Raw genomic sequence first — 12,863 nt, forward strand, 5'->3', positions numbered from 1 at the left:
AATATCACTGACCTCGGGATGGCCAGGGCTCCTTGTTGCTGCTGACAAACAGAAACAGCCGAACTTCTAAAAGTAACAGGAGTCCAGCTGTAAATAACGATCCGAACTCTTAAAAAAAATAAGTCAACAGGTGGCTGCTTTGGGCAGATGCTATTATCCCTCCTCTGTCTGCAACTCAGCCTCGCTCTGCACGTGAGCTATGGAATAGCAAAGCTCCTTGGCTCCTGGAGGAGGTTGCTTTCAGTGCACGGGAGAGTGGTGGCGGTGAAGGAAAGCCTGCAAGGAGCTACTCTGTTTTGTGGTGAATGATGCAGTGAGCAGTAGCAGATTCAAGTTATGAAGAGAGGAAACAGGAGCAAAGGATGGTTCAGGCTGGCATCCTCAAGCCAAGGAAAATCTTAATGTAGACAACTTGATTAGGGGTTTAGCTGAAAGTCGACTAACGTGTTTCAGAGTCAGCTGGGGTGGCCTGTAGAGCCCAACCTTTAATTCACCAGCAGATGGCAGTATTCACAATTGCCAGAAATACTGCTGCTTTACATCAGGCATAAATATGTGCCAGCATGTGGTTGGGGGAGATTTCTTCTCACTATTCAGGGGCTAGTCCTCCCTGCTCTTACATTCCCCCTACAGCCACATAGCATGCACGGCCCGGGGTTAACATCTTAAAGTCAAGGGTGTTTCTCTGAAGCAGTGATAAAGTACTTGCAGAAGGGGGAAGCAGCAGTCCAGGGGCTAGAAGATCATGTTCTAGTTACCAGCAGCTGAGCTCATCTTCAACAAGAAGTTAGAGGGCGGTGTGGTCTTACCTTGAACACACTATTGCCATTTTCACTAGCTCATTCCATACAAAAGACATGAAAATGTGAAGCTTATAAATCTAGAGCTGGTTGGTGCTTATGTACCATTAACTCTGCCCCTTAGGTGTATGCATTACAATACCATCTTCATGTGACCACAGTCCCCCCCCCTTCCACATTCAGTATGACCGATGAATGTGCTGTTAGAGCAGCAGCTTGGTGGTGTATTTTTTATCCTCATGTATTGACCTCCCTTGTCTTATCTGAATTCAGTGAGGCAGGGGCCTTGTGGACTCCTGCCACTTAACACCTCACCTCCATCTCATCCATTATACCCCATTCAAATTCTAAAGTGAATAAGGCAGCACCTTGCTGGAGCCAGCTTTATTTACCAACCAACCTGTGCGTGGAAAGAGGTAGGGCTGTTATGGGAAAAAATATGCTCTGCTTGTGTAAATGAAGAGTGCACAGCAATGTATCTGCACAAGTGGGCAGAGTTAAAGATGCACGGCAGTGTAGAACTATCCAGATTTTTGAGTCCCTTAATAGTTTTTTGACAGAATTTCCTTGTTTGTTTTTAAAGGGAAAATGATCAAAATTTCCCCCCCGTGACAGATTGTAGCAGAATGCCAGCATTAGCCCAAAGGCGTACCGTACACAAAGAGACAGGGCAGCCGGGGCCTGAGATGGGATTTCCTTGGATCCCTGCTTGCTTCCACTTCCACCCTCCCAGTTTCTATCCCACAAATACTTGCATAATAAAACTTGTTCCACTCACCCTCCTTTCCCACGTGTGCAAATTCAGCGCTGAGAGATCCTCCACGCAATGGCACTGTCCATACAATTACATACGCCTGGGTTATGGCAGCAGTGTAGTGACAGATTTAGTTCTGTTGTATATAAACTAGCGTTCATGTGCCAAGTACCTTTTTCAAACCTTCAAAGCAGCTAAATCAACCCACCTTTTCACTGGGCCACTAAAAGGCACAGCTATGCCTCAGTGACTATGGGCCAGATTTTTAAAGGTGTTTGGGCATTGCCGCGCCTAACTGCTTTAGGAGTTGAAATTTTGAAAATAAGATTTAGGCTCCCAAATCAGGTAGGTATTGCAACGCTCAGTGCAGCAACACCTTATACCTTTAAACATCTGTCCCTGTCAAATTTCAAGTTCTCAGCACCTGCCACTTAAAAAAAAAAAATTATATACACACACACACTTTTTCAACCACCATAACTGCAGTTTTCCTCGGACTGAACAGTTTCTGCGCAAGCTTCCCCAAAACCCCATTCTAAGACTGACAGCTGTACAAATTCCAGCCCAAAAGGTAAAAGTTTGACAAGGTATCAGCTTCTCAAACTGACCCATTGGAGAGAAAACATTTAAGCCATCTTCATCCTAGGCAATGTTCTTCCTGGTATCAGCACAATTAATGCCAAAAGGTGCCTAAACCCCCCAGTGTGATGTAAAAATTCAAGTACCGTGAGTTAAAGTGTTCCTTCACCATCCCACGGATTACAGCAACTAGACACAAACATCACACTCAAACAGATTTGTTTCTACTCATTTGCCAAGACATGTTGCAGTTGAATATAAAAATTTGAAAGCATCCAGCAATTCACTGAGAATGCGGAGGAGGAAGAAATAGGCAAAGTTCCAAGCCTGTGCTTTATATTTGGCTACATCTAGAAGTAACGCAAAGTGGCGTTCCCATCTGCAGGTGTAGGTGATAACGACAGATGTGTCACTGCAGAGATAATAGACCTGCCAATGATAGCAGCAGTGAGGGGCCAAGTGGGCATGGACCCTTTCTTGTGAAACCATTAGGACAGTTTTGCTTGCATCCCCTATATGATTAAGAGGGTTAAATGAAATAGCATTTCTGGAATTAAAGGTTTATTTAAATATGTAGATGACTTTTCATTCATGGTTACAAGGTCAATATTCGCTTACCAATGGAAGCACTTTATTTGGTTGAATTCTGTCTCCAGAAATGAATGGGCAACACCAAAACCTTTTACATTGGCAATGAAATCACAACATTGAGATGCCACCAAAATCTAGAATTCAGTGCGCAAACACATACACACACAGATACAAATTAAAAAAGTGCTCAGCATCATGTTAAAATATAATTTGGCTTCTTTTAAGTCTTTTGACACTTCAAGCAGAAAAAAAAAGTCAATACGCATCAAACCAAAAAGAACTTTTGAAAAATACTCAGCATTAAACACAACTTTCAGTATCAGTAAATATGTTTCTTTTCTTCTATATTTACAGATGTTAAGAAAGGGCATTAGAAACACTGTTTTGCTGGGGACAATGGTGAGATTCCATTTCATAGAGTGTACAATCACACTTTTGCAGTGTGAGCTTAGTAAATTCAAGCAAAGTTTTTATAAACCAGTCATATGTTTAGAGAGACAAGGTGGGTGAGGGAATAGCTTTTCTTGGACAGACAAGCTTTCACGCTTACATGAAGCTTTTGTTCAGGGCTGGCCTCACCCACCTGTGTCTAATATCCTGGGACTGACACAGCTACACCACCACTGTATAAGTCATATGTTTAGTCTGTCTCAGTTGTTTGTTTTTAAAGTTAAACTCTAACACTTACCTACTTCTTATGCTGAATACACACAGCAGAAGAAAGAGCTAAACTATAGTACCTGATGTTTCCTTCTCATCAGTTTTAAGGTCCAGGCTTTCTGAAATGGGGCAGCAGGTTTATAAAAACTCCACGGATGGTCTTCTAATACATCCCTTTCAAAGAAAATGTGTTGGCTTGGCCAAAGCTAATGCTCCTTCTAAAGCACTATGTAGCAACACTGACATTGGAATAGTTCAAATGTTCCACGGAGGCTGACAATAATATACTGTCCACCTAGATTAAATATATAAAAGAAAACTCTCATTTTTACATAGATGGCACAAAAAAGTCAACTGATTCTAGCTGCTGCTTCAACAGTGCATCAGACACAAAGGAATAAATACTGCAGCTAAAAATATTTGTAGCTATTTGCACGCCTGTTGGCTGCTTAACCATTTAGATCCCGATGGAGATATGCTGATCTTGAAATGCAACAGAATCCTCGCATACTTGTGTCACAGTTCTGCATATGAAGTTATAAGAGCAAACTGTGTACGTGGTGGATTTTATTCTGGTATCGAAGGCTTGCGGATCTAAAGAGCTAAGCGAAGGCAGTAACAGCAGTGGTATGGATGGCAGTTTAGCTGATTTTGACCCTTCGGACTGTGATAACATTGCAGCTGAAGAGCTTCAGAGGTTTCTGAGTTTGTACCAGCTGCTTAGACAACGCAGCCTCCTGACCTATGTTAACTTGATTAAAAAAAAATTGTCTTCTTGCTTGCGGAGTCTTATGGTTATTAAGCATGATGAAGCATTAACTACAGTATTAACTACTGTAGAAGTGAAGGACTCTCTGCTATTAAAAATATAAATTTATTACTATTTTAAGAGGGACAAAATTGTGAACAAAACATTTAACCTACCTTAAAGACAACCACCTCATCCTAAGATGGGAAGAGCTAGGTGATACCCTACATAAGAACGCACGATTCTTGGATACTATATTTTAATATTGTCCCTGCTCACAAGAACAGGGGTCAGCATTGCAACAGGCACAGGCCTGCCTGCAAACCAAAGCTGACAGGTCTCATTTTAGGGCCACTAGCTATGATGGCATCCATTTTAATTCTCTCTTATTCTGGGCCTTTTACAAAAAATCCAGGATATTTCTTAAGAGCTGGGGATTTTCCCGAGCTACTAAGACAGGCCTTGGAAAGCTGTTCTTATTACCCACTGGCTGCTGTTAGACAAGGTTTGAGGAGGTATATGATTACTGCAATAGCCTAGAAATGTGAAGATTTTGGGAGAAGGAGAGCGAGAAACTCATAGTTTTAGGAGCTTAGAAAGCAACCTAACCCCTCTCTAGGGAGTTTGGCTCCAGATCACTTGATATTTGGAAGCAGCATAACTTCCTCAGCACTGCCATCAAAATGTTTCTCCTTTAAATAAGATCACATGACAACAGGATGGTTGATACTTGATGATGGATAAGTCCAGATTCCTGTCTGAAACGCCTGGGCAAAGGTCCAGTCCGTGGCGAGATAGAGGAGGGGAGGGGAATGCCGTTTGTTTTATTTTTTTTAACGTAGTTTCTGCTATTCAAACACACCGATGAGAGTGCACAGGAGCTCATGCAAAAGGAGAAGGCAGGTCTGAAATGCTAAAAAACTGGAAAGAGATTCAGAACAATGAGCCGTTAGGAAGGTATGCGCAGGCAAGGCGACAGGGCGAGCATGCAGGCTGAAACAAGATTCAAATGGAGGTCTTGGCGAGGGGGGAAATGTGGCTTCAAACCAAAATGTCTTTGTGTGTGTTTGTGTGTGAGAGTGAGCAGGAAAGCAAGCAGACACTCATGAGTTGCTAGGCTGGCAGGACACAGCAAAAGCCAATGGGGATTGAATGCTTCGAGGGAGCACCAGCCATTTGTAAAAAGTAAAAAGGCTGATTGACATGTGGGACCTTTTGGTGAAGGTGTAATTGAATAATGGGTGTGTAAAATTTAACATAATCAGATTCAGGGGTCAGTCCAGCTGCTGTCATATTGTTCCTGTAACTGACTTCCCACTTGTATGTACCTCCTTCCCTAGCTGGCTGATGAGCCAACCTGCAGGATTAGCACTAAAGGCACCATGTGAAATGCTGATGGACCAGTGCATACATTCAGATGGACTGAGGGCCATGGGAGGATAGAATCCCAACTAGCACATGCATGGGATTCTCTGGTTACTCTTTGCATCCAAGTGCAGCCAGCCGGTTCTGTCTGGTTGTGGGGAGGGTGGTGGGGGGGGTGGGTGAGGTTTGTTGGTTATGCTTTACGGAAGGGCAATGCCAGGTTGGCGGAACAATGGGGAACGTCAATAAGTTAGTCTGAGCCACAAGTAACATGCCATAAAAAAGAGCAAGCGGCTGAGTAATGTTGGGATGGAATTTAGATTTAAGTTTTTTCAAGTGCTAACTCCAGACCAGGCCAGGACTCTGTCTGTATGGGCGAATTTGAACTGCCTGCGGGGTAAACAGACCATTTGTTTCTCCTTCTGTGACAAGCTCGCCCCAGGTTCTTGCACCAGCACAAACACCTTTAGGAATCTAAAACATAAGAGACAAAAAGAAAGAGACTTGGGTTAGAAAGAGGCAGGGGGAAGGGCTCGCCTGAGAGTGGCACTGCTTCGGGGAGGTTAAAGGGGAAGGACAGCACCAAGAGCATTTATCAGGCTGCATCATGAAAGGGTTAAGAGCAGCTCTAAGTCAGGGATTCCCTTTGGCCAGAAGCAACCCTCGTTGTTGAGGGTCAGCCACCATGAAGTGTATTTTCTCCTTGAAAATGAAAGTAACTCTGCGCCCCGCCCCACCCTGCCCCCCGGTGATCCCCAACCTCAGGCAAGAGCTTTACCTTGAGCACAGCTCCCCTCTGGTGACCATGCAGGATGCAAAATTCAAGAATGGTTTCCCACCAATGGGGAATCTGAATTGTTTACACCAGATGAAACAATTAGCTTCTTGTATCTGCAGGGGAGCAGTGGGTGGATTTGGTCAGACTACAGCTCCCAGTGACAATGAACTACCGGGGAAGGCTAGCAGGGTAAGTATTTTTATACCTGGGTAAGGCATTTTGCAGTGATTAGAATACATGCATCCAAAGAAAGCTGATTGTTCATCAAGCAATAAACAATGAAGACCCTTCATCTTGATGGGAAGTCAAGAAAGAAACAGGAGGGATGCAAACATTCCTAGTTCATAAACCTATGGGAAGGTACATTCTTGTAAGCACATAGTTCTGGCCCAGATCCAACTTGTTCCCAAAGTTCAAGGGTACTCTGATCCAGGGTTTGGGTTTGGCCCATTAGGACAAAGGGTGAATTCCCCCATATATGGGAGCACATTTGAATCCAAAATGATGGTTCAGGCCTGTCTCTAATTTTCATAAAGAAAAGAAGAAACAAGAAGAGAAAGGTAACATATTAACAACACTGCAGTGTGAGCTCTTTCTTAAAATGTAATCACATCCTTACTGTTAATAAGAAGTCAGTAGCAGACAAAGAGAGGGTTTGGACTGTTTGTTTTGCATCGAACAGGTAATCCGCTTATGTGAATAATCATCAGAAAACCCCACAAGAATGAGAAAATATGTTTATTAGAGGAAGAGATGATGGTACAGCTAGCTACGGGGAGAGACCCTCACCCAGTAGATGAGTTTTCTTTAAAGAATAAGAATAGAAAAGGAACAATCACATTGATCAGATGTAACAAACTTTAACACAGAACAGAAGTTTCTATAAAAGTCCAATCAGAGGCAGGCAGCAGGAAACACAAAAAAAAGTTATCGACTTAACAAGATTTTGTCTTACTCAATGGTTATCAAAACAAAGATTGGGTTAAGCAATAGAACAGCAAATAAAACCATTTTTAATATATATATGTATATATATAAAAATCAAAATCCAAGTACCTTTAGTTATTAAGTTACATTATATACAAATTATTCTTTTTATGGGGAGCACTATGGACATATATTTAACAAAAGGAATTAAACTAAAAAAGATGTCATAATCCAGTTCATAATTACTGTCTCCTAAATATTTTGGCAAGCGTAAGTAATCATATTGTATATCCTAGATAAAAAGTGCCTCAGCGTGGTTAAAAAAATAATAATCAAGAACCTGGGTTACAGTTGTGGTGAACAAACAGCAGAGCTGCAACAAAGCCAGAATCCTAGAGCTGTCGATGATTTATATACACACAGTGGGGAGAATGGAGCCAACAGGAGCAAGGCGACTGAAATACTAATCAGACTGTGGGCCCAACATTTGCTTCAAGAAATAAAACCTCTGAAACCGGCTCTGTTCATTGTTTGTCACTCAAACAGGCAATATTTCTAGGGGAAGTGAACTGGGCATGTTTGTTGAGAGCAGCGGGAAGTTACATAAAATTACCCTCTTAATATTAGAGTAACTTCTTTTGATTATCAATCTTTATGTCACTCAGAGACAGACAGTTTTGCTCCTAAGTGGGCTAGGAGGTACAATTTCTAATAATGCAGGAATTGCCAGACTGGATCAGACCAGAGGTCCTACTAGTCTAGTATCCAACAGCTCCAGATACTTCAGAAGAAGGTGCAAGAAACCCTGCAGGAGGCAGTTATAGGATAACCTTCCAAAAGAGGAATTTTATTCCTGACCCCCCCCCCCAATAAGAATCCCTGAAACACGAGGGTTTATAGCCAATATATTCAGTTCCTAGTTTGCACATGTAAATATCTAGCATTAATGGAAGCTGCATGTGTGCACCACAAGGAGAATGGATTACAAAGGGATGGGAATATTGTCTACAACTATTCCACAGAGCTGGGCCAAAACCCTCATTGGAAACGATGCACCTTTAGTTTCAGGGGCTGAATGAACTGCACCTAACAGATGATCATTCATTGACAGGGCATGTGCATTCATCTCTTCTAAAGAAAACCTTCTGAAATACACCTCTTAAAATAATTGAAGAAGCAAATCAGAACAAAAGGAGAACAGGCCTATGCAAACCTACTCAGGGATTTTCTGAAGTGATGTGTACACATCTGGAAAAAAGCAAACAAGATAAACATTACTGTTCTTTTTGACATAGGGTTTGCTCAACTTTCTTTTGCTGGCTACCATTTTAAACTTAGTAAATAGCCCTTACTCATCACATGAGAAGTCCCATTGAGTTCAATGGGGCTATTTGTGTAAGGGTCACAGAATTGGGCCTTTTTCAAGTTCCCATTCTGTTAGCTGTAGGTGTAACAAAATTTATTCATTTGGTGTGAAATCAGCCTCATTTTACTTTGTTTAACTAACATTTAAAGGTATTTGCTACCCATTCTCCTTAAGCAAAAGAAGAAAAACGCTGCAAAAACTTGTAAGAACTTTAGTTTACGGGTCAGTTGCATTTTTTATTTTAATTCTTCTTCAATGGACAAATGCAAATGCTTCCACTGATACGGTATCAGATCCAAATGAGATATTACCCCAAGTCTAGGCCTGCTTCATTTTTTAAACCTACTGAAAGTTCCCTGAACCACTTAAGATTGATATCTTAACCATTTTTAAGGGAGGTTCTTTTTATAGATTTTAATCAAATCAAGGAAATGAATTAGGCCCAGATCCTCAAAGGTGTTTAGGCTCCTGACTTCCATTGAAACCATTGGAAGTTAGGAGCTTAAACGTCTTTGAGGGTATGGGCCTTAAATTGTACTTTTACTGCATATTACAGCTTGTTTATCTGCACATGACTTTGTACTGTTTGCTGTTTATTTACTGAAACTGCATGTCTATTTTCTTTACAGACAATTAGGGAAAAAAAAAAATCAAGGAAACAAACAATTAGAGTGAAACAAATGGCCAAGGACTGGGACAGAAATGCTTTCAAGTCTGTCACTAACTCTTATGTAGCACACTGCACACATGATATGCAAGATGATACAGGGTTATTATTACTATTTGCACAATGCCACCAGTGTACTAGATTCTTTGCTAGGTGCCAACTGTGTCCTAGGATGGGGGATCCCTTCGATAGCCTCATACATTGGGGTGAGCTAAGGACAAAGGGGCAGCCTTTATCAACGAGGTTCTTGCTTTTGCTGGTTTCAGTCAATAGAAGTGTTTCACCCTGCCCTTAGACACATGGGCATGCTCAGAGGCATAGTCCACCAAACTTGTTGCTCTGCTCCTGAGCAGCTGACTTCACAAGTTGCTCTGCTGATGTCTACGCATGCCAGTGTATTCAAGGGGAGGGGTGAACAATGGTTATTTTGAGGTGGGTTTTCTGTTGGCCAACAGAGACTTTTGCAGGACAAAAATTAAGCCTGGACTTGCAACTACCACTGTGCCTGGAGCAGGCACCGCGTGCAGGCAGTCTCCCTACCAAAGAGCACAAGGGTAATGACGGGATATTTGATGCTGAGCTTTCTGCGTTTCCATGTATATGGTGTAGGCAGTACTTGCAATCCATTGTATACCACTTTACAAGGGTAACGAGAAGATCCAGGATGCTGAGTTTTCCTGCACAGACTATCTTGGCGAAGGAAGGGATCCTATCTTTGCCAGTGCAAACAGAAGACCTCTGAATTATGGCAAGATCAAACAATAATCCAAGCTGTCATTTCAAAAGGACATGGTACTGCATTGCTTAATACTGAGCCAAAGAAAAGTGAACGAATAAAGTTGTGTGGTTTTGTACCGGAAGCTCCTCTATTTCTATTGCCTACAGTCCAGCATGAAAGTTACATCTTCCTTTTAAAAGGGACACAAAGACTTCGTGCACAGAGAATACTTAGACTCTATGAAAGAAGATGACAACTTGCAGGATTAAATGATTGAAAAATCCATGCACTATTTAACACTGAACTTCAAAATCTTCCTGATTTGAAACAGGATGTCAGTCCCTCAGCGCTGGAACCTCTGAGTGCTCACTGGACTCTATCAGCAGGGAGATACTTGCAGGGAGCAGCATGCACATACCCAGATTCCATGCACACGCTTTTCACTTACACAACACAGACTCTCAGGCATGAGGTGTAAATAGCGACAAGGGAAACAAAAGGCATGAATCCAGGCTCTAAAATATTCCACTGATTGTACGTGAGCAGAGAATGAAACAACTAACTGTGCTGTGCATCAGTAGTAACAACACATGCCCCAAAGAGAATTTTCTTAACTGCAACTATGGAGAGGGGAATTCTAGTCGAATACCACCATTCTCTTGATCTACCAAGGATGGTGGAGTATTTTGTGGTTACATTTTCGATAGACCCCCTTCTCCTTTCCATAAATACTAACAAACTGAATGATGAATTTACATGGCCCACACAGAGTATATTAGGCTCTGAAAAGCTGCCACATTGAAAGACAAACAAGCACCCTAATGATTTCATGTATAACATTTCACGGGGTCAGTTTGCAACAAATAGCATACTTCTGACTATGGCTGAAATGTCGCTATCGAGTATCATCTAGATAGCTACAGAAGACACATAGTTATTAAGAATGGCCTTATATTCCCCACCTTGAACTGGGTGGTATATTGGCAGTAACTGAGCTCTATCCATGGGAGGCTGTCTCAGCCAGAGAAGGCTGGGTAGCCCCCTATTGTAACAGTTTTATTCCACTCAGTATCTTATCAGACCAATCTAAATCACAGTGCATAAAGTCATATGAGTCCGTTATTTAAGAGTATGAAATAATGCACTTTGTGGCATTATGTAGTCCTTAAAAAGGCTCATTATAGAGCAGTTTCAGGGTGGGATGTCCCTGTGAAAGCAAGCAAAGTCATAAAAAGGATATTAAATGTAAGTCATAGCACCTTTGGCATTTTTGTCCAAATAGACTTCGACATAGGATGTTGGGACATAACCCTCTTCCTCTTCATTCCTCCGGATTCGCGTCCACCCATCACCTTTGTCTTCCTCTATTACATAGAGCATTTCGCCTTCCGTTACTGAAATTGTGCCTTCATTCTGACCTGAGACACAGAGTATACAGTAGTTTAGGATTTCCTGTCCATGGGAGAACATACAGACCAGACTGTGGCAAACTCAGCAATGGTACTGAAATATACCCTCCTTTAAGCATGAGAATCATGAATAAGACAGCAATAATTGGGAGAAAACAGCATGTATTCAAAGAACTAGAAGAATGCAACCCTGACATCAGACCTGCAATAGAAAATTGCTGTACAATCAACAAGTAGCCACAAGTGCGTCATGAAATTGGGCCTCCACTGAATATCTTTTAACTAGTATTGAATATTTAGCCTTTACTGTTACTGTGCTGAGATGCAGCTACCAAAGGCAAGTGTGTTTATTTACCCTACGCAGGGTAAATTTACTAGCCCTTGTGTCTGGCAGTGATAGGAGGGTCTGTACATCTGGTCTACAGCTGAATACGGTACTTGTACATTAAATAATCCTTGCATAAAATCTATTCCTTATACTCTGAACAGCTCATTTAATATCACTCTCCCCAACAAACTATCCAGGAGTCTGCAAAGAGCTTGGGAAATATTTTGGATCAACTTTTGCAATCATCAAAATTGCTCGAGTCTTAGCTCCAAATCCCAGGACTCTGCTGGCGCCTGCTCCTAGCATTCTCTGCTCCCCCATAGCATCCCCCCTTGCTGCAGCTTCCAGAGGCTGTTTATTGGGGAATCACCTGATCCCTCTCCAGGCCCTCCAGCTCTGGCAGGACAAGCCACCATGTTACATCCATTTGTGCTCTTCACGACAGGAACTGTCTCTTACTCTGTATGTGAACAGTGCATAGCACAACGGGGGCCTCTGGAGGCTACTTGTAATATAAATAAGTAATAAATAAGTGAAATGGAGGCTGAGGGTTAGTGGTACCTTCAAACGTATAGAGGGCTTTACAGGTTCCTATGGTAGGGAGTGGTTCTTCGTCATCAAACTCGTCATCAAACTCTGTCACTGGCACCTTCATCTCACTCTCCTGACTTGGCTCCTCTGTGTAACTGCCATCTGGGCTGCTCAAGAAAGGAAAATATACGGCAACTATAGCAACCAGCCTCAGGAGCAGTGTGACAAGGAACATGCACCTGCCAGAAACACTCAGCTGCGGAAAGTTGAGGGCCAAGGGAGTGGTTGCGGTTAGGGCCAACTTGATCATTTAGATACACCGTCAGAATGTGCCACTGTCAGTCGCTGCATTTCCAGCACAATGGGGGAAATCAGTTCAGTCTACTCCTCCTGCCACAGCCTCTCAAATGCATCTCCTCTTGCCTACCTTTCACAATGGCCAACGTAGTAGTTCTTTATGCTACTGCAGGGGTAGGCAACCTATGGCACGCGTGCCAAAGGCGGCACGCGAGCTGATTTTCAGTGGTACTCACACTGCCCGGGTCCTGGCCCCCGGTCCGGGGGGCTCTGCATTTTAATTTAATTTTAAATGAAGCGTCTTAAACATTTTAAAAACCTTGTTTACTTTACATACAACAATAG

The 12,863-nt window shown here is 42.4% G+C and overlaps 1 protein-coding gene across 24 annotated transcripts in view; it reads right to left on the reverse strand.

The window, feature by feature from the left end:
• Nucleotides 1-2,677: 2,677 nt before the first annotated feature.
• FNBP1 (formin binding protein 1) overlaps nucleotides 2,678-12,863 on the reverse strand; it is a 159,916-nt gene continuing 149,730 nt past the window's right edge. For 9 of the 24 annotated variants that reach the window (XM_065572562.1, XM_008169179.4, XM_065572553.1 and 6 more), the window contains 2 exons: nucleotides 12,252-12,391; nucleotides 11,054-11,371 (listed from right to left, as the gene is read on the reverse strand). In XM_065572562.1, the coding sequence (XP_065428634.1) occupies nucleotides 11,193-11,371; nucleotides 12,252-12,391 (319 nt within the window). In that variant the 3' untranslated portion in view covers nucleotides 11,054-11,192. Of the gene's footprint in view, nucleotides 5,972-11,053; nucleotides 11,372-12,251; nucleotides 12,392-12,863 lie in introns of those variants that run through there. The other 15 variants (XM_065572563.1, XM_065572556.1, XM_065572559.1 and 12 more) reach the window with 5 other exon arrangements.

The sequence above is a fragment of the Chrysemys picta genome, chromosome 18 (assembly GCF_011386835.1).
Source record: "Chrysemys picta bellii isolate R12L10 chromosome 18, ASM1138683v2, whole genome shotgun sequence".
NCBI classification, from domain to species: Eukaryota; Metazoa; Chordata; order Testudines; family Emydidae; genus Chrysemys; species Chrysemys picta.